General features: G+C 36.3%; 1 protein-coding gene and 1 long non-coding RNA gene across 2 annotated transcripts; both read right to left on the reverse strand.

Moving 5' to 3' along the window:
* Positions 1-1,084: 1,084 nt before the first annotated feature.
* LOC125252539 lies at positions 1,085-4,202 on the reverse strand. The gene is made up of 2 exons (XR_007181241.1): positions 3,507-4,202; positions 1,085-2,385 (listed from the first exon to the last, which is right to left on the reverse strand). It is a non-coding gene; the product is annotated as an uncharacterized LOC125252539 (long non-coding RNA).
* Positions 4,203-5,225: 1,023 nt separating this feature from the next.
* Positions 5,226-22,628, reverse strand: mamdc4 (MAM domain containing 4). The gene is made up of 28 exons (XM_048165918.1): positions 22,296-22,628; positions 20,492-20,587; positions 20,242-20,403; positions 18,399-18,524; positions 17,991-18,224; positions 17,190-17,315; positions 16,865-17,020; positions 15,910-16,010; positions 15,586-15,741; positions 15,377-15,467; positions 15,133-15,249; positions 14,944-15,045; positions 14,723-14,860; positions 14,499-14,638; positions 14,296-14,398; positions 13,206-13,310; positions 12,967-13,098; positions 12,696-12,823; positions 12,244-12,457; positions 10,398-10,535; positions 10,196-10,320; positions 9,975-10,065; positions 7,550-7,699; positions 7,305-7,430; positions 6,842-6,966; positions 6,650-6,749; positions 6,313-6,500; positions 5,226-5,988 (listed from the first exon to the last, which is right to left on the reverse strand). Exons 1-28 carry the CDS (start codon positions 22,348-22,350, stop codon positions 5,950-5,952), a joined length of 3,564 nt encoding a protein of 1,187 aa, XP_048021875.1. The 5' UTR covers positions 22,351-22,628; the 3' UTR covers positions 5,226-5,949.
* Positions 22,629-22,738: the final 110 nt, after the last annotated feature.

Genomic DNA, 22,738 nt, shown 5'->3' on the forward strand with positions numbered 1-22,738 from the left:
TATGTCATAAATTGGCAAGTTACTAAACCGAACAACAAAAGCAATGAAAAAACAGTCTAAATACAGCTAGAAAACAGCGGAAAACCAACCTCATTAATTATTCAAGGCCCAGTGCATTATGGGAACACCAGTATCAGAAAAGTTAAGTTGGTTTTTACTAAATTTTATTTCAATCATAACAATTCTCTGAAGATGGTAATGGATATAACAATGTTAATGTATTTGGTCTTGGTGGAATAGATCTGCTGAATTGCTGCTGCTGTAGAGCAAGTACAGGAACATACAGCGATACGCTGCCAAGAGTAAGACATAGTGCTGCTGCACAATAGCATATATCAATAACCCATAACAGATCTATACAGGTGGAGCTGGGGAAGGTGGAGGGTTTTAGAGGAACTCTGAAGGCCGCTGCAAACTGCTATTGTGAATGTAACCAGCCATTTAAATGTGTGAGCAACAAGCTCATTGGCTGCAGAAGTGACATGAACCAATCAGCTTGTGCCAAGTAGTTAATGCTGTAATTATCATCAGTTGCGTTATTAGGACCCATCAGCCTGCGCCATCTAGAGTTTTATGACTGAACTGTGTAAAACATTGATAAGCTTGAACTGAGTACTAATATAGAATTTAATTTGTTTTTCTAAATTCTTGTCTGAACTAACTTTTTCATGCAGAAATTACATTTTTTTTGTAATATTTACTTCACCACAGAATCATTTTTATTAGGTTAAGTTTGTAACCAGGCTGCTTTGAGGCACCATTGACTTCCATAGTAGGAAAAGAAGTACTATGGCAGTCAATGGTGCTTCAGAACTGTTCAGTTACCCACATTCTTCAAAATATCTTCTTTTGTGTTCAACAGAAAAAAGAAACGTATACAGGTTTGGAACAACTTGAGGGTGAGTAAATGATGACAGAATTTTCATTTTTGGTTGAACTATCCCTTTAAGAGTTATTCTGTAGGCCTGTGTCTTAAAGGGTTAGTTCACCCAAAAATGAAAATTCTGTCATGTATTACTTACCCTCATGCCGTTCCACACCTGTAATTCATTTTTATTAGTGTGCCTCAAATGTGACAAAAATATCATTACTAACATGAAATGCATGTTTAATTAAAGTCATACACACAAGTACAGTAGTTAAGCACTTGTTACATCTAAAACAAGAAAGTGCATGTTTTAAACAGTATATAATGGCAGAAAAAACATGCAAATTATATTTTCAAACCTGTTTTGACATCATTTACCAAATGTTTTTCATCAAAATTGATGTGGTTGCTAGAAAAGTCTATTTCCAGCAATCCAGGATTAAAATCCATGCTTAAATACACAGTGAAATCAGATTGTGATTGTTCAGAGCTCCCAAATCCCCTCAGGTTTGGACTGAACATTGTGTGTCCGGCTACCACAACTCATATAAAGGCAATACTCAGTTTAAGGAAATAAAATAGCAGCTTTCAAATTACACAAACATCCTTAAAGGAATAGGTAATCCAAAAATGAAAATTCTGTCATAATTTACTCACCCTTATGCTGTTTTAAACCTGTATGACTTTCTGTCTAATGTGAAAACACAAAGCCTGTTTCTTACATAAAGCTACTGTATGCATTCAGAAGACTTGGAATACTGCATGAGACATTTGGATTGCTTTTAACACAACCCTAATGGATGAATCAATGTCTTCTGAAGTGAAACATCATCTGTAAGAAAAAAATATTTGTAACTTTTTTTTTTAACTATAAATCTTTGCTTCCAGTCTATTGTCATACGACAATACGACAGCTGAACTTGTGAACTTGTAATACGACAGCTGAACTTGTGAACGAGCCTATGCAGTTGGTCGGAAGTGATGATTTATAGTTAAAAGAGTTTAAAATATTAGTATTTTTCTTAAACACATGTCATTTCACTTCAGAAGATTCATCCACTGGGGTCATACATCACGATTGCTGTGTGTGGTTTTTCACGCGTCAACCAAGCGGCACCTATTCAGTTGCATTATATGGACTCAGAGAGATGGAATATTTTCGTAAAAATTTTGTATGTGTTTATCTTAAGAAAGAAAGTCATACATCTGGATGGCATGAGGGTGAGTAAATGAGAGTGGGTGAACTATCCCTTTAAGAAAAGATATTCAGAATTACAGTGAGAAGGAAAACTGTAAACTTTGTGCATCACAGCTGCGGTTACTACATAATCATGAACGGCAGTGAGCGGTCCAGCATAGCTTCAGTGAGTGATCACAGTGCAGAATGGATGATATTGATCATATGTCCACAGCAGCCCTCATATCACGCTTTCCTGACAATACGTCCAGTTTTCTTTGAGTCTCTTCTCCGGACCGGCTGGCTACTGACTCGCCACGTTCCATGACAGACATGGGCACTGTGGGTAAGAATAAGAACCACACAGTTATGAATGAAGGCATACACACACATGCCCATATTTAATTAGCTGTCTAAATAAGGGCTGTTGATTAAAAACAAAACATTTATGGAAATACTGTCTCCTATGAGACATTTATAGGCTGATTTCCCAGAAAAGGCAACAGTGTGAATATTAAGGTAGCATTTATGTTGCTTCAGTCATATTTAGTGATATTTATTTAGATGTAAGGTAACCTAAATGTGCTTGTGGTAACAAAAACAAACATTTTAGAGGGTTAGTTCACCCAAAAATGAGAGAATCTGCTGTTCGGAGCGCCAAAGTCACGTGATTTCAGCCGTTGGCAGTTTGACGCGCGATCTGAATCATGATTTGATACACTGATTCATTTGTGCTCCGATGCTTCCTGAAGCAGTGTTTTGAAATCAGCCATCACTAAATAAGTCGTTATTTTGTTTTTTTGGCGCTCCAAAAATATTCTCGTTGCTTTATCATATTAATATTGAACTGATTTAGATGTGTTTTTAGTACTTTTATGGATCTTGAGAGAGGAAGTATCATTGCTCCCTATGGGGGCCTCACTGAGCCATCGGATTTCAACTAAAATATCTTAATTTGTGTTCTGAAGATTAACGAAGGTCTTACAGGTGTGGAACGGCATGAGGGTGAGTAATAAATGACAGAATTTTCATTTTTGGGTGAACTAACCCTTTAAGACACAGGCCTACAGAATAACTCTTAAAGGGATAGTTCATCCAAAAATGAAAATTCTGTCATCATTTACTCACCCTTAGGTTGTTCCAAACCTGTATACGTTTCTTTTTTCTGTTGAATACAAACGAAGATATTTTGAAGAATGTGGGTAACTGAACAGTTCTGAAGCACCATTGACAGCCATAGTTACAGCAGCCTGGTTACAAACTTTCATCAAAATAGGACTGTGTTCAGCAGAACAAAGAAATTTATACAGGTTTGGAACAACTTGAGGGTGAGTAAATGATGTAGTAAATGATGACAGAATTTTCATTTTTGGGTGAACTATCCCTTTAAATAGGTTTGGTCACACTTGGGGAACATTTTTAGTAAATCTGCGAGGTAAAAACAGCACATATACATCTTACCTGGAGGACCACGTTAGGCGTTTATGTGGCTTGGCTGCTTGTCTCCTGTACTGCATCAGTCCACACACCAGCTCGTGGGCTATCATCACGTAAAGTAAGAATATGAGCACACCAGGGTCCATCCTGCCGGTAAGTGCAAATATTCGCTATTTGACAGGTTTTTGCACAGCAATGCAGTTTGCACGGAATTTAGCTACAGCATCACTGTCGATGAATCTCAGTCACGCGCTCGTCTGTTATCCCTCCACGAGTCACCGCTCGTGTCTCGCGCTTCAAAAATTATTAATAAACAGCGACATTTTACTCCCCATCGCTGAGTTTATAATCCGATCTTTAATTTTGACACAGCAACGCTTTTCATTTTTTACAGCTGGCGTACTGTGAGGATGTTGCTTGAAATATCCTATTGAGCTTTTCGACAGACGGATATGGAGGATGATGTTGCCGTGGAGACTTCGCCGTTGCTAAGAGACCTCGTAATTCAGTTTCGCTTTAGCTTCTGTTAGTAATGCTGAGTTCAAAAAAGAAAATATATATCATCACTGACGTGTGTATGAAAACCCCCCACTAAACATTGTTTCATGCTATTCAAAGGATTTGTGTGTGTGTGTGTGTGTGTGTGTGTGTGTGTGTGTGTGTGTAAACAACGACATTAACAAGTTAACAGCTACTTTTACTGGGAGCAACGTTTACACTTTACTTAAAGGGTTAGTTCACCCAAAAATGAAAATTCTGTCATTAATTACTCACCCTCATGCCGTTCCACACCCGTAAGACCTTCGTTAATCTTCGGAACACAAATTAAGATATTTTAGTTGAAATCCGATGGTTCCGTGAGGCCTCCATAGGGAGCAATGACATTTCCTCTCTCAAGATCCATAAAGGTACTAAAAACATATTTAAATCAGTTCATGTGACCACAGTGGTTCAATATTAATATTATAAAGCGACGAGAATATTTTTGATGTGCCAAAAAAAACAAAAAAGAAAAAAAAACAAAATAACAACTTATTTAGTGATGGCCGATTTCAAAACACTGCTTCATGAAGCATCGGAGCACAAATGAATCAGTGTATCGAATCATGATTCGGATAGCGTGTCAAACTGCCAACGGCTGAAATCACGTGACTTTGGCGCTCCGAACAGAAGATTCGATACACTGATTCATTTGTGCTCCGATGCTTCCTGAAGCAGTGTTTTGAAATCGGCCATCACTAAATAAGTCGTTATTTTGTTTTTTTTTGGCACACCAAAAATATTCTCGTCGCTTTATAATATTAATATTGAACCACTGTACTCACATGAACCGATTTAAATATGTTTTTAGTACCTTTATGGATCTTGAGAGGAAATGTCATTGCTTCCTATGGAAGCCTCACGGAGCCATCGGATTTCAACTAAAATATCTAAATTTGTGTTCTGAAGATTAACGAAGGTCTTACGGGTCTGGAACGGCATGAGGGTAAGTAATAAATGACAGAATTTTTGGGTGAACTAACCCTTTAATGCGTACAAAATCCAGTACTTATTTTATTAATATATAATTTTTTGAAATATAATATAAATATATTTTTTGTAGTACATAAGACAATCAGACAGAAGAGTAGAAGACAATCAGTGTACTAAAAACCTTATGAATAAATGAACTGTAAATATTTTTAAGGTAGTCATACATACATATACAGACACAGATTGAAATAAACAATTATGAAATTAAGATGAGTTTAATAATATTTCTTTTAATTGCATGACACTTTTTAAAATAAATAATATAATTTTACATTTTAAAATATGCAAAATGTGAATACAACATACAATTTAATTTATAAAAAATTATACTTAATTGTCTTTTCATTTTAAAATCCCTCTTATCATTACAAAAGAGACCTCAAATGGTTAATTTAGCTCACAATTGACCTCTACCATAACCAAAACTGTGCATTGTACCCCTAAAAATGTAGTGCATTATTTTGGAACCTCTGTTTTTCTGCAATAGAGAGAATCCATTAAGTGAAAGCCTATCCACAGGCTAGATCTTTCTCACTGATGGCCATGATGAACCCAAACCACTTAAACCACAAAAACATTTGCTTTTTAACATCTCTTCTTTGCTGTTCTGTTTATTGTATCATATATTAAATTATATTGTATTGGACTACTTGTAAATTTGATCCTGTTACAGCATATAGTCTATATCAACAGCTGAGTGAAATTAGTAATTGTAAGAAGCAGATTTCTGGATTATTTCACCCCAATATTTCACTTATAGTAAAGACAACCCTGTATCTTTTGGTTAGCATTAGCTTTGGCATGTTGGGTGTGTTTTTGCATGTGTTATGACCGGGCTAGTCCTGCCATGGCGACACAAGCAGTTCTCCTGCTGTGATGTCGACTGTTTTGCTTGAAGGCTGCCAGTTTGTGGCGCAGTCACCACAAAAACGTCCTACGGCCCTGTATTCTCATGCACCTCCTCCAGACGTTCCTGTAACAAGCAAACACACAAAAAGAGATTTAAATATTACATCACAGTTTAGATTATTAAAGATTACAGTTAACCAATATGACTGTCTTTCATCTGTGGAATACAAAACGTGAAATTTTGAAGAATTTACCGGTTGTTCTTTCCCATGCAATTACAATTTTTTTTTTTTTTTTACATTTTATATCTGTGTGAGACAAAAAGTTTTAGTAGCAGAAACAAGCTTACATAGCAAATAATGTCTGAATTTTAATTTTGTTGGTGGACTATCCCTTTAAGGTTAAAGCTTTTACACAAAACACAAACATGTACAGCCAAGAAACTTACAGCATCATACAGTTCATTGCCAAAGCCAGTGCAGCTTATATGAGATACGCTTGAGGCCCGTATTGAGGCATTGGCCTTCGGTTTAGTCCTCAGGTAGAACACCAGCAAGGCAGCGAGAATCAATAAGAGGAGAATGACGAATACAACAGAGGCCACAATGGTTCCTGTGTTGTTAGATGATGATGGGGCTGAAAATATAAAGATGTCATTCACATATATTTCTTTCCAATTCACACATAATTAAATGTATAACAGTAACAAGAATACATAAAGAATCTGAATGACACTAAGGTAAAAACAAAGTTTGAACAATTCTTGCTAGTAGAAGAACTCTTACTTTTGTCAGTCGTCTGCCCAGCACAGTTCACCCCAATCGTGTACCGTATGTCATCCAGGGCAAGAACACCCTTCTCTCCTTTAAATCCTTCTAGTACAATCTGCCTCCCATTAAATCACACACAATCAGTAAAATCACACTTAAATTCATGCAGAACCAATAAGAACAGAGAATAAAGTAGAGTTTGGTCACCTGGTACTCGGTTTCTGACGTGATATTGACACTAAAGTAATCCCAGTTTCCACCTCCCTCATGCAGCGTCAGAAATTCTTGTCTGGATTTTTCAGACAGCCTCCACACTGTGAGTTTGCTGTCATCTTCAGAAGAAAGCAATATAAATGATTATTATAATTTTTTTATTAATAAAAAGCAACTTACAGTGCATTTTACAGGATATGTAATAGCTGGATGCTAGTTTTAAGTAAACAGAAAGTCAAAAGAACAGCATTTATTTTAAATAAAAATCTTCTGTGACATTATAAATGTCTTTATTGTCACTTTTGATCAATTTAATGTGCCCTTACTAAATGAAAGTATTAATTTCCTTAAAAAAGAGCGGTAGTGTATGTCACTGACATACGAATTTAGGCTTATCAAAGACTAAATAACTGAGGTAATAAACAACTAAAACTAAACATTTGATGATATGGCATACATATGGTTGGCTGATAAACCCAGAAGCTCAGGCAGGTTCCTTTGGTTGGTGCCAGGTGAGGGCTCAGGAGCCAGGCATTCTGGGTAGCGGTGTCCCGCTGGGAGTTGGGAAGGACCAGGAAGTGTCCTAGAGTCATAAAAGGAGACTAAATAAATGAACTGGTGACAATGAGGACTTACATTCTATTTACATTCTCTGCTTAGCTCCAAACATTGTTTATTTTGAGTGTAAATCGCATAAATCACCTTCTTCTGTGTGCAGTGTGTGGTCATATGGTGGTGTGCTGTAGAACATCTCTGCTTGTGCACTGGTCAGGTCCCAGTCTAACCAGTCTACAGATGGGTTCTGAGTGTTGGACCAACCACACAAACCTTTCTCGAAATCACAGACACCATCTGAAATGCACACACAAACACAAATAACCAAACAACCATCATGAAAGAAGAGGATCAATCTAAGCTATTTTATAGATCTTGTAATAATAACAACAACAACGACAATACATAATATAAAAGATAATACATATATAAAAAAAAAAAAAAAAAAAAAAAAAATATATATATATATATATATATATATATATATATATATATATATATATATATATATATAATGAACAATTATATATATTTATACAGTTACATGTATTTATTTATTATTAATAAAGATTATATATAAACTATTGCTCAAATGTTTGGGGTCAGTAAGATTTTTTTTTTTTAATTCAATAAGAACGCATCAAATTGATCAAAAGTGACAATAAAGACATTTATAATGTTACAAAGATTTCTATTTCAAGTAAATGCTGTTCTTTTGAACTTTCTATTGATCAAATAATACCCACACAAATATAATTATGAGCAAAACCATTTTCAATACTGATAATAAAAAGAAAGGTTTCTCAAGTAGCAAATCAAAATATTTGAATGATTTCTGAAAGATCATGTGACACTGAAGACTTGAGTAATGATGCTGAAAATTCAGCTTTGACATCACAGAATATATTAAATTAGAAAAAAGGTTATTTTAAATCATAATACTGTTTCACAATATTACTTTTTTACTGTATTTTTTATTAAATAAATGCAGCTTTAGTGAACAAAAGAGACCTCTTTCAAAAATATTAAAAAAACATTACCGACCCCAAACTTTAAACTGTAGTATATATGTGTGTGTGTGTATGTGTATATATATATATATATATATATATATGTATATATATATATATATATATATATATATATATATATATATATAACAAAAATGTTGAAAGCCCAATTTATTTTCAATATTCAACAAGAAAAAAGGAAAAAAAAAGTAGGACGGGACTTTATCAGACAAAAACAGGTGGAAAAGAAAAGACACATTATCCATCAGGAACCCTTTAGTCTCCAGCGCCAATTTTCCAGAGCTGCAACCTACCTGATCTCCAGAAGTGCAAGGTGTTAGGATCTCAGAGACTTAGGTTAGCTAAAGAATCCTAAAAAATGACCTGCACTTGATAAGAATCACAAGCTGAAGTGTTATAAAATACATGAAGACTGGGTTTTAATAGGGCTTATAGACAGACAGCTCCGATGGAAGCACCACATCCTCTTGTACCACTGTTTGAAGAATTTATCCAGAATCTGGCAGTAAGGTGTTTGAGTTCACTTTTAGTCCATCTCTTATCCTGAAATGTCTGTCTTGCAGAGATGGACTAAAAATGATCTTCCAAAACTTACTGCCAGATTCTGGAAGATAAATTCCAAACAGTTACAAGAGGATTAGGAGTCACTTCAAGCTTCGGTTTATAAGGCCTATAAAAACCCAGTTTCATGTATTTTATAACACTTCAGCTTGTGATTCTTATAAGTGCGGGTCATTTTTTTAGGATTCTTTAGCACCTAAGTCTCTGAGATCCTGAGACTTGCACTCTGGACTCCAGGTAGGTTGCAGTTCTGGAAAATGGTGGCGCTGGAGTAATTCCTGAGTTTCACACATAATTCTTAATTATTTTGTAAATGTGTCTTTTCTTTTCCACCTGTTTTTGTCTGACCCCGCTGACCCAATAATTTTGCTGTCCCTTGGTCATGCTTTAACTTTGCAATTTCTAGATTGCATTAGTATTGTTTCTCATGAGTATTTAATAATTTTTGACTTTGGTTTTCTTTTTTGGCTCATTTCCTGTAAACTTGCTAATAATTCTGCACACCTGAATATAAGTTTTTCATTTCCAGCCTTCATGAACAATTATATATCACTTATAAATGATTAAAAACAATATTAATAGTAGTTATTAAGATTGATGTGGATTGGAATTGGTAAAATGTGCTGGGAAAAAAATGATCAGAAAATCAACTTGTAATAATTCGACTCCCTGTATATATATATAACAAAAATGTTGAAAGCCCAATTTATTTTCAATATTCAACAAGAAAAAGGGAAAAAAAAAGTAGGACGGGACTTTATTTTATCCATCAGGAAGAAACTGGATCATGAAAAGTGGTTTAGATGACAGGTGTGTGAAGGGGAAGGTATGCGGAAAGTTGTTTCAGGGCCAGAGTATTCAGGGCCATTTTTATTTTTTCATTTTGGAATATTGTGCACCGATTCTTTCACATTAGAACAGTAATGAGTATTGTAAAAATTAAATGAGGATTTTTTGTTGACTTTGGTTTTATTTCAAACCTGTTGTGGGGCAGCTGTGGGTCGAGTAGGTGATGTCATCAATGGCAATAAAACTGAATATGCCTCCTTCACCCTTCACCTCAAACTGCAACTGAAACACAAAGATGCATAAAACCTTTACACACAGTCAAACTCACACCAAGACCATTCATTAAGCATAACAAGCTAACAAAGAAGGTGTAATTCATTTACATAACAAGCTAAGGCAGAAGATCACTTACCTGCCAGTCCCCATGCAAGCTGACGTTCCCCTGGCCATGTTGCCAGGCATGTCCCTGCCTCACACTGCTGGAGAATAACTGTATCCTGTCTCCCTCAGATGGCTTCACATAAACATTCAGTGTGCCTGTGTGAGGATAAACATACGGTATTTACTTGAAAATTAATAGGTGTGCAAACACATATGAGATAATGTTTTCTTACCTGGATTGTCTCCTCCTGTGTGGTACCAGAACTGTACACATTCTGTGTGAGTCAAACCTCTGCGCACAGGGGAGGTCAAGGTGGTCACACTACCCTGGGGAAGGACATCTACACTGCTGTCGGCCAGCATGTAGAACCCTAGTCACAACATTCTATATATCATTCATTTCAATTAATCCAGCTAAAATAAAATGGAAAACATAGCTAGTAATCTACAGGTGCTGGTCATATAATTAGAATATCGTGAAAAAGTTAATTTTTTTATTGTAAATTATTTTTAAAATGAAACTTTCATATATTCTAGATTCCCTACATGTAAAGTAAAACATTTCAAAAGTTTTTTTTTTTTTAAATTTTGATGATTAGAGCGTACAGCTCATGAAAGTCCAAAATCCAGTATCTCAAAATATTAGAATATTTCCTAAGATCAATCAAAAAATGGATTTTCAAAACAGAAAAGTTCAAGTTCTTTAAAGTATGTTCATTTGTACACTCAATACTTGGTCGGCAGCACATATTACAGCACATATTTGTGCTCCTAGCACAAATTACAGCATCAGTGAAGTGTGGCATGGAAGTGATCAGCCTGTGGCACTGCTGAGGCACTACTGAGCCTTCAGATCATCTGTATATAGTTGGATCGACTGTTTCTCATCTTTCTCTTGAAAATATCCCATAGATTCAGGGGTCAGGCATGTTGGCTGGCCAATAAAACACAGTAATATCATGGTCAGCAAACCACTTGGAAGTGGTTTTTGCACTGTGGGCAGGTGCTAAAGTCCTGCTGGAAAAGGAAATCAGCATCTCCATAAAGCTTGTCAGCAGATGGAAGCATAAAGTGCTCCAAAATCTCATGGTAGATGGCTGCATTGACTTTGCACTTGATAAAACACAATGGACCAACACCAGCAGATGTCACGGCCCCCCCAAATCATTACTAACTTCAGAAACTTCACACAAGACTTCAAGCAGCTTGGATTCTGTGCCTCTCCAGTCTTCCTTTAGACTCTGGGACCATGATTTCAACATGAAATGCAAAATTGACTTTTATCTGAAAAGAGGACTTTCGACCACTGTTCACTGTCCAGTTCTTTTTCTCCTTAGCCCAGGTAAGATGCTTCTGACGTTGTTTCTGTTTCAGAAGTGGCTTGGTAGTCCTTTTCCTGAAGATGTCTAAGTGTGGTGGCTCTTGATGCGCTGACTCCGGCTTCATTTGACTCATTGTGAAGCTCTCCAAAGTGTTTGAATCGGCTTTACTTGACAGTATTCTCAAGCTTGTGGTCATCCCTGTTGCTTGTGCACCTTTGCCTACCCAATTTCTTCCTTCCAGTCAACTTTGCATTTAATATGCTTTGAAATTTCACTCTGTAAACAGCCACCCCATTCAGTAATGAACTCCTGTGACTTACTCTCTTTGTGGAGGGTGTCAATGATTGTCTCCTGGACCATTGCCAAGTCAGCAGTCTTCCCCATTAGTGTGGTTTCAAAGAACAAGAGATACCCGTAATTTATACTGTAGGGATGGTCATCTAATGAAACTCAAATGTAAATATTCTAATATTTTGAGATACTGGATTTTGGACTTTCATTAGCTGTATGCTATAATCAACAAATTAAAAAAAAAAAAACTTTTGAAATGTTTTACTTTACATGTAGGGAATCTAGTATAAATGAAAGATTCATTTTTTAAAATAATTTACAATAAAAAATGAACTTTTTGAAGATATTCTAATTATATGACCAGCACCTGTATATCTTAAACAGGTTACGCAAGATCGCTAACACTGCCGCTGCAACGGTATAGTGAATTCTCCCCAATTTACTTTCATTTTCAAATTTCCCTCACCCTTTTCTGTTCCCAGGCTGTGGTCAGTCTCGGGTCCAGATTTGTCTAATGCCCAGCTCCGGTGTGTCCACCTGGCTCTTCCAGAACTGGTATAGCCACAAGTCTGACTCTCAAATGAGCACATAGAGGGCAAAGTACATGGTCCCGTCACAAATGCCACATCATCTAAAGCCAGCTGACCATCAAAACCAGAGCGGGTTGCCTCAAACACCAGCTACATAAGCAAGAAGAGTGAATGAAAAACGAAGAGGATAAGAAAATTAAATAAAGATTAAAGCAATTCTTTTTAAAAATAAAAATGTTAAACATCAGAATTTTCAGTCAGAAAAGAGTTAATAGAACAAGTTTATTCACTAATAATCTTCTAAGCAAATATATGTGGCCATTTAGAGAGTCATTATGTGTTTTGCTGACAATTATGCTTTAGTCATGTAAACAACTTTTGTGTGCACCTGGAAAGCAGAGAGCTGAGGAGGCACGGGGCAATGGCCCTCATGCCAGACGTTACCATGGGCACCGCTGCGCATCCACAACAGCTCTTCTGAGTCATCAGCAAATAGCAGCTTTACACTGAGAGCGCCTTGGATAGAGAACATGAATGATTAAACAAAGAAATTATAACAAAGTGTAAAGTTTGAGTCAGTTTTTCAGCACAAGCTGTTCACTGAAAATGGCTGAGAAACTCATATTCTATGAAGCTGGGAATAAGGTGTTCAGATCCACCTGTGTTTGGCCCATAGAGTTTGTAGAAGAAGGACAGACAGTACTCGGTGTTACTTTGCTGTCTGACTGAGAGGAGGCGTCCGGAAAGACCTCGCAGTGAAGTGTCCCACATATCCACCACCAGACTCCTACCTGAGAAAGAGAGAGATAAGTGAGGAAAGATGTTTTTGTGATGATGATATAATAACATAATCAAATATAATTCACTCAAAATGAAACTACATCAAAAGTATCCTGACCAACATGGACAGTGTGGTCCATTCCACTATGAAGCTTCCAGTCATAATTATCTGTTTGGTCCTGGTACCACCCGCACAAATTTACCTCAAAATTACATGATACATCTGTTAGAGGGAAAACAAGAGATGATGATGCCAAGAGGGAATTAAAAAAAAACATTTAAAGGGTTAGTTCACCCAAAAATGAAAATTCTGTCATTAATTACTCACCCTCATGTCGTTTCACACCCGTAAGACCTTCGTTCATCTTTGGAACACAAATTAAGATATTTTTGATGAAATCCGATGGCTCAGTGAGGCCTCCATTGCCAGCAAGATAATTAACACTTTCAGATGCCCAGAAAGCTACTAAAGATGTATTTAAAACAGGTCATGTGACTACAGTGGTTTAACCTTAATGTTATGAAGCGACGAGCATACTTTTTATGTGCCAAAAAAAAAAAAAAAAACCCTCACGACTTTATTCAACAATATCTAGTGATGGGCGATTTAAAAAAACTGCTTCTTGCTTCAAAGCTTTACGAATCTTTTGTTTCGAATCAGTGGTTCGGAGCACGCGTATCAAACTGCCAAAGTCACGCCCCCCAGTGGTGAACTATTGAAATTTCGAAACACTTATGATGCAATGAAGCCTCGTTTACTGAAATTCACATGACTTTCAGTTTGATACGCGCTCCGATCCACTGATTCGTAAAGCTTCGAAACTTCATGAAGCAGTGTTTTGAAATCGCCCATCACTAGATATTGTTGAGTAGTCGTTATTTCGTTTTTTTGGCGCACAAAAATTATTCTCGTCGCTTCATAACATTAAGGTTGAACCACTGTACTCACATGAACAGTTTTAAATACGTCTTTAGTAGCTTTCTGGGCAATAAAATTGTTAATTGTCTTGCTGTCAATGGAGGCCTCACTGAGCCATCGGATTTTATCAAAAATATCTTAATTTGTGTTCAAACAAAGGTCTTACGGGTGTGAAACGACATGAGGGTGAGTAATTAATGACAGAATTTTCATTTTTGGGCAAATCAATCCTTTAAAGACAATGAAAATGAAGCATGTAAAATAATGTTGATTATTCATATCCACTCACCACCAGAGGGGATAAACATAGGAGAACAGTAAACAAAGTACACATCCTTCACTGCAATCTGGGTACTTGGGGAGAGCTCTTCAGCACGGGCCCTGAACTCTAACTGAGAAAGACAATAGATAGATAGACAGACAAACAGACAAAATAACAAAGAGATAGATGATAAGATATATGACAAACAGACAGATAGATAGATCGTCTACCTGAAAACGATTATCTCTTGCTCCAACATAGACTTCCTCTTTTAGCCATGTCCCTGATGTCTCATTGGTCCTTCCAGCAAACTCCCACAGCACAGGATGAGTCCCTAACACACTGTCTACAACATACACTGCCAGATCACCTGCAGAGAGACGAAGAGAATCTATAGTCTAACATCACACTGACTAACAGAGGGGAGACAAGTGTATTACAGCTGATGTTGTACCAATGTGTGGGTTACTGCCAACGAGACTGTAGGAGAACTGAAGGGTGCACGCTGGACCCGATGGACCCAATAGAGGGGTACGAGTTTGGGCTTCACTTAACTGCTGCCCGGGAGCACCAGTCACAAACAGGAACTCCTCTAATGACACACACATACACAAATTAAAGCAAATTATCAAGCATTTTCCTAACTCCATCATAAATAAAAACCTTTTTTTTAACCTTGGATGATGGTGTCATTATACTCCACTTTTATCTCCCAGGCCTGGCTCCCTATACTGGTGTCTGTCCAGCCAGAGCTTCCCATCTCATATGAGAAGTCCCCTATGTACACAACATTAACATAGACCCCCAATGTGTGATTAAGATACATATTTGTATCATATACATGTTTGTATAGGTGGTACTCACCACACTGAGCTTCATCTTCTCCAGCAGGACAGTCCTGATGAAAGTCACAGATTTTCAGACTGTCCTTGATGCATGGGTCAGCGGGAGGCTTTGGAAATTGTGGAGTGGGCATTGATTCTGTATGCAAGGAAATGAAAGAGAAAGACACTTTATTGAATTGTTTTTTAAGTTACAGACAAATATGTAGTCAAACGGAGAGTTGTGGTCTATAATTGACGTAGGCAAGCATAAAATCAGAGAGTACCATTGGATAAGACGCACTCAGGGGACAACACAATATCATCAATAGCGATCCCTCCGTAAGCATGGTCTCGAATGGCAGCAACAAATAGTATCTGATTGGGGAAAGTTCAATACATCAGACAGCTTTTATGACTGCAGTGCAATAAAAAAAAAAATAGAAAACTTCTGTGATCAGAGTGATGATGTCAGAGGAGCAATGAGTTCACGCACCTGAAACGTGGTATTGACGACAAACTCCACCTCAGCCTTTACCCACAAGTCCCCGAGAGCACCTCCACGTTCCCACACAGGATAAATCTGCTCTCCGGCCACCAACACAGACAGTCCACCAGACACTCGGCCAAACTGATGTGTGTACATTATCATCTGTAATAATGAACATGGGTGTAATGGGTGTAAAATGTAATGCCATAACCACTGTAGACATTCAGACACCCCCTAATCCTCCTTATGTAGTTACAATCCTGATAAAACGAGTGCCTTTTATTTCAAGTTACTGCATCTTATAATAAGCATGTGGTAGTATATACTTACCCGACAAGGATGCGTGTCATTGGTTGGTGCAAGGGGAGGGCTTTGAAAAGACGTCCAATCACTCCTCAGGATGTCCGGCTTGGTTACATACAAGAAATGTCCTGAAGAGTAATTAATTATTGATGCTTATTTTAAGACTTCAGTGCACATGTCAGTGTTATCTTAAATAAAAACCAAAATGAAAACATTTTCGTAAACAGCAATAAAAATTAAAACATAACTAGGGAAGTACTAAAAAAATACTAAATACTAAAAAAACTAAATAAAATAAATTTTAAAATACATTTCCATGACTCTAAAACTGACTGAAGTAAAATAAAAATAAAATAAAATAAAAGTTTTTGATACACTATCATTCAAATGTTTGGGGTTGGTAAGATGTTTTAATGTTTTGAAAAAACTCTATTATGTTCACCAAGGCTGCATTTATTTGATCAAAAATACAGTAAAATATTGTGAAATATTATTATGATTTAAAATTTATTCTTGTAATGGCAAAGCTGAATTTTCAGCATCATTGCCCCAGTCTTCAGTGTCACATGATCCTTCTGAAATCATTCTAATATGCTGATTTGGTGCTCAGGAAACATTTCTTATTATTAAAAATATTGAAAACAGTTGTGCAGCTTAACATTTTGTGGAAACTGTGATACAGAATTCTTTGTTGAATATAAAATTCAAAAGAAAAGCATTTATTGGAAACAGAAATCTTTTGTAACATTATAATTGCCTTTTCTGTCACACCTGATCACTTTAATACATTCTTGCTAAATAAAAGTATTAATTTCAACAGTATTGTACGTGACATATTAAAACCTGAAACCATTATAACCCACCTGCATTAAACATTGAAATACAACTAGACGAAATAGAAATAAAAAACTAAAATAAATAAATAATAATGAATGAAAAATATGAAACTACAATAACCCTACTCAGATTGGCCCACACATACCTTTCATCGTATTAGAAGAGTGGTCTCTACCAGGTCCTTTAAGAGGCTCGGAAAGTGATATATTCATCTGATTGGTCCTTGTCCATTTCAGAGGTGATGGCGTCCTTATGTCCCATCCACAAAGACCATCCTCAAAGCTACAGCTCATGTTCTGCTCTGTTCATAAGAAAGTATACACACCAACATAACAAACATAATCAGTGATTATGACTCCAGACCAGCAGTGGGCGATCTAACACAAGAATTAAATGCACTAAAGACTAAATTAATTGAATGAATCATCAATACATCACTGATTTCTCTCACTAGATTTATGGTTTCTCACCACAGTTCTCTTCATCCGTTCCATCACCACAGTCATCCGTGCCGTCACACACTTTATAGTCCTCCACACATCCCTCCCGCTTACACTTCACATAACCAGGACCGCATGTTCCACTTTCAGGGGGAACTGAAAGATAGAGAGAAATTAAACATCCTTATCACTCTAAAGAGTGGACCCCAGAAACACCAGGCTCATTTGTGAGTGAGAGGGCACTCTTTTTTTAAGTAAAGTGGATTTTAAAAGCAATGAATTTATCAATAAAATAAAATAAAATAAAATAAAATAAAATAAAATAAAATAAAATAAAATAAAATAAAATAAAATAAAATAAAATAAAATAAAATAAAATAAAATAAAATAAAATAAAATAAAATAAAATAAAATAAAATAAAATAAAATAAAGGAGCCTGGATGGCCACTGTTGCCACCTCAATAAAATAATATGCAAAAAATTCTGGCCAATTACGTCACTAAAAATATACACTACCATTCAAAAGATTTTAAAATGTTTTAGAAAGAAGCCTCTTATGCTCAAATAGGATTTTCCCATTTTTTAAAATGGAAATGCATATTTAGAAATGTGCATTTCCACTCTGCATCGTGCCTAATAACTGCCCTTAGCTGTTGTAAATTCACTGTAAACCGTGGCTTCTTGGGGCTTTAAAATAAAATAAAATAAAATAAAATAAAATAAAATAAAATAAAATAAAATAAATAAAAATATTGTTATTCCAGCTTTTCTTGTGTAAATGTAAAAAAATATTATGTGAATTAATTGAACCTTTTTCCATTTCTTCTTACCTGGCAGGGCACAATCTAGAAATTCCATCTGATCGATTGACACATCTCCCTGCTTCCCTTCACTGCGTGTGGAATGAAGCTTTATATGGAAAGCGCTCGGGATAAGGCCCAGATAGATGGTGGCCTCCCTCCAGCCTCGGACACTGGAGTTCTCTGGCCTCCAAACCACAGCTTCCTCGCCGTCAGTTTGCCACACTGACCCCCACAGAGGTGTGTCACCCAGCCCTGTGTGACCTAACACACACACACACACACACACACACACACACACACACACACACACACACACACACACACAGTGAATTCACAAATGTCCTTTTCCTCTGAGTAATCTCCATTTAGTTCTACTCTTCTGGTTGATTAGTCCATATTTAATGCAGATTTGAATGTGATAGTTTGTGTGTGAACCTGAGTCCCAGATGAAGTATCTGAGCTGAAGGCGACAAGTAGGAGATGATTGTTTTATTGTAGGGGACACAAGCACAGCAGTCCTGGGAGAATCTGAAGTCACAGCTGTCACTGCCATGAACCAGCCTGAAAAAACAGAAACATTACACGAAGAGAAACCTTGATAACATTTTACAATAAGATTCAATTCGTTAACATTAGTAAATGTATTAGGTATCATGATCTAACAATGAATAACTTTTACAGCATTTAATAATCTATTGCCGGTTTCACAGACTAAAATGTACGTTTGAGTTGTCTTAACTGAAAGCAACTTGCAGTGATCTTAAGATATGTCAGTGTCATTGTTTTGTCTCAAAGTGCACACCAGTAATGCTCTGTCTGTGAAACCAGGCCTTTGTTAATGCTTTTCCCCCCCTGCAAATATTTGCATCTATATTTGTACATAGTAAATGTACTATGAACGAGTATAAAATATTAATGAATAATATTATATTTAGAAATTAACATGCTTTATCAATAAAAACTGTAAAAAAAAAAAAAAAAAAAATGCTACCTAATGCTTGCGTTCATGAACTAAAATTGATACTGAAGCATTTTTAAACAAAACTATTTTAAACATAAGTTGTAATTCTTGTATAATTAAAGGGATAGTTCACCCAAAAATGAAAATTTGATGTTTATCTGCTTACCCCCAGCGCATTTCATTGAAGTATATGCGCGAGACATCACTGCCGTTGTCAGACCTCACTAAGCGAATGCTGAACGCAGTTGGACATAGTGGTGTATTAGAGTTAAAAAAATGATATAAATACTGTTCGGTTTATCGCACAAACCGATCGTTTCGTGTCTTAGGACATCAGTGTGTCGTCACGAGCCGCAGGGTTTAATTTGGACTTGTCTATGCAAGTTTTCTTTACTCTTATAGTAGAAGTTCCCATCCACTCGCATTATTTGACTGACAGACGGCAACGGTTGGAGTTAAAAATCATCATTTGTGTTCGACTGAAGAAACAAAGTCACCTACATCTTGGATGCGCTGGGGGTAAGCAGATAAACATCAAATTTTCATTTTTGGGTAAACTATCCCTTTAAACAAGCAATAGACTATTTATTTAAATTAAATACATAAAATACATGCAAAAACATGATCAATTTCATCATTTAATAATGCTCACCAATGCCGCATTAATTTGATCAAAAATACAGTAAAAATCACTTATATATTTTAATGTTTAAAAATGTAATTTATTCCTGTGATGGCAAAGCTGAATTTTCAGCATCATAACTCAGTGTCACATGATCCTTCTGAAATCATTCCAATATGATGATTTGCTGCTCAAGAAACGTTTATTATTATTATTATCAATGTTAAAAACAGTGCTGATTAAATGTTTGTGGAAACAATGATACATTTTTTCAGTATTCTCTTATATAAGACCAAAAGAACAGCATTTATTTTTTGTAACATTAAAATTTTTTTTACTGTCCTTTTTAATCAATTTAATGCATCCTCACTAAATAAAAGTATTAATTTCTTTTATTAATTTCAAATTTTTGAACAGTGGTGTAAATATTCCTTTTTCTAAATTTTAATCAAAAATAATAATTTTGAAGAAAAAAACATTTTTAACTGTATATTACCAGTGTATGCATTGTGTAAAATGAAACTAATCATTCCTAAATATGCATTTCCATTTTTAAAATCAATGATCTGAATTGAAACGGCACAGAATTCAGTTCAACTGAAGTTTGAATTAACACAAGATCTATCACTGGATGTTGAAAGGCTTTATAAATATAACCAGCTCCTGCAGGAAGGGCAATCTGAACTGTCATGTACCTGTGGAAGTGCCAGTGGTGTAGTCGGAGGACGGCCCACTGTCAGGAAGCGTGCTCCCTCTCTGCTGTCTCTGCCACACGTACCCAGCTTCAATTGACTTGTCAGTCCATCCACACTTCCCCTCGTGCTCAAAATCACACACAAACTCCCGTCCTCGATAACCTGGTATTCAACCGATAAACAATGCAATGAAAAGAGGGACACAAATACATTCCAGAAGGTATGAATAAACAGAAGTTCAGTATCTTACCACAGTCTTGCTCATCACTACAGTCTTTAAGGTCACAAACAAAATCACATGTGTTTTCTGTGGAGATGCTGCAGTCCTCTCGCTCCAGTGCGACAGCTGCCGAAAATGAGTCATGATGAAGACACAGACTTGGTCTTTCACAGTTGTGTGTATAAAATCCACAACATCGACATCACATTGCTATTACTGTACGGTTATGGAGACACAGTGAAAGCTTTTAGCAATTATGTAATTCAAATAAAGCATCATCACATGATTTAGTTCTAAACGAGTAAATATAAAGAGCCAAATCTTAGTAAAACATAACAGTTTTTTTTGTTGGGAGTTTATGCTGCACTAATAACGAAGCTATTAACGTTCAGAAATTTTTTAAATGTTTTTGAAAGAAGTCTCTTCTGCTCAGCAAGGGTGCATTTATCTAATCGAAAATACAGTAATACTGTGAAATATTATTACAATTGTATATAAAAGTTTTCTATTTGAAAATGTAAATTATTGCGGAGTTTTCAGCATCATTACTCTAGTCTTCAGTGTCACGTGATCCTTCAGAAATCATTCTAATATGATGATTTGCTGCTCAAGAAACATTTCTTATTACCATATTATCAATGTTAGATACAGCTGTGCTGCATAATGCATTTTTTTTTTCAGGATCCTGTGATGAACAGAAAGTTATAGAGAATGTATTCATCTTAAATGTGCTAAAGAGGATTTGTTTTATACATTTTTGCAATATTACTTGAAACTGTCTTTACTAACTGATAAAAGACTATTTATTAGGTGCACTGAAAGGAATAATATTAATATACATCATCTGTGCACGAGGTAGAGCCTTAAAAACATCAGCCAATCGTTTACGCGATCATCGCGTAAACGATTGGCTCTCTGGCTTGTCAATCACTGCCATGACGTTCCTTGTGAGAGACGTGCACGGCTGCGCGCTCCAGTAACTTTCCACACTCCACAGGTGCCGCATGCAATGTTTTTGTCAGGAGACAGGAGTAACAACTGCAGATTATGAGTTACCTGCGGTGAGTCCGACATAATGAATCCACTAACACGACACAGCGAATGCCGGTGGTAAACACTCGTGTTCCAATACTCGTGCACGAGTTTTGGGAGGCGTTCCCTCGAAATGAGCTGTGAAGGAGGGGGGTTGTTCTTACGCATGCGTAAGAGTCTAACAGTCTTTGGTTTCTCAGTTGACGAAAAGATCCCCCCCCCCCACACCCCCTCCCCCAACTTTTGAACAGTATATGTAAGCATGTCCAATTTAGTCTGAGTTAAGGCTTCATGTGGGTCAAGAAATAAAAACCACATTAATTAGAAATTTAGAAATCTTCCTGTTCAAGTCGTCACAAAGGTCTGTCTATTTAGCAATCACACACGCAGTCAAAGGTCTCTGATACACAAGTGTCAGATATGAAGCTGCATTCCTTTATACAAGGACAAATTTCATATACAATGCAGAAAAGCAATTCAGTAATATACTGTATTCTCAAGCACCTATGGTCATGCTTATGAAGCGATGATGGGTTTATAAGAAAAGAGACTTAATTTCATTTATTTACAGTAATAAAGGTTAAATACTGATTTAACTTATGATCTACCTTATGCATAGAAATATTAATAACATTAGAAATATTCACAATGTACAATCGAAAGCACTAAAAATACAAATAAACTGAAACAAGAAAAACACCCCCACTAATGTTCAAATAGTACAAAAATGGCATTCAATGCTTGAAGAAGTCAACCTAAAAACTTTTACAACAAAGAAAGGAACAAAAACACCAAATCTCACCCGTCTGACAGACAAGCATGAGACATGCAAGGAGAATCCAGTGACAGACAGCCATGAATCCAGTCTTTACTTTTGACACCAGAAGACAGAACAAGAGCTCTTCTTCAGCATACAGTGAACAAAAGCACTGCACTGCTGCCAAATATGAACCGTTCTGAACTTCACCTGCGTCCCTCCCTCTTGAATCCACATAGAGATAATACCTGGACTTTACATTTTAACCCCCAGATGAGTGTCAGATCCTTCCTTTAAAGCTCCTCGACCCTTTTGAAGATATCCAGCACAGACAGCTCAGTTGGCCTCAACACCAGATACTTTACCTGACAATGTTACTATTTAGCCAAAATGAACGGCACATTCTGGTCTTACTAACAGTAGCATATTGTAAACCATTTCTAGGGTTCGGTCAGTAAGCCTTCACAGATGAGCAAAAAAACAAAAAA

This window comes from Megalobrama amblycephala, linkage group LG18 (assembly GCF_018812025.1).
Source record: "Megalobrama amblycephala isolate DHTTF-2021 linkage group LG18, ASM1881202v1, whole genome shotgun sequence".
Classification (NCBI taxonomy): domain Eukaryota; kingdom Metazoa; phylum Chordata; class Actinopteri; order Cypriniformes; family Xenocyprididae; genus Megalobrama; species Megalobrama amblycephala.

Bases quoted from the DNA above. Each gene is read 5' to 3' on its own strand.
- mamdc4 (XM_048165918.1), bottom strand. From the start codon at position 22,350: ATGGCTGTCTGTCACTGGATTCTCCTTGCATGTCTCATGCTTGTCTGT. The intron at 16,011-16,864 runs GTATGTGTGGGC...ATTACTCTTCAG, and splicing joins CTCTTCTAATACGATGAAAG to GACATTTCTTGTATGTAACC. The intron at 15,742-15,909 runs GTAAGTATATAC...TCATTATTACAG, and splicing joins ATGACACGCATCCTTGTCGG to ATGATAATGTACACACATCA.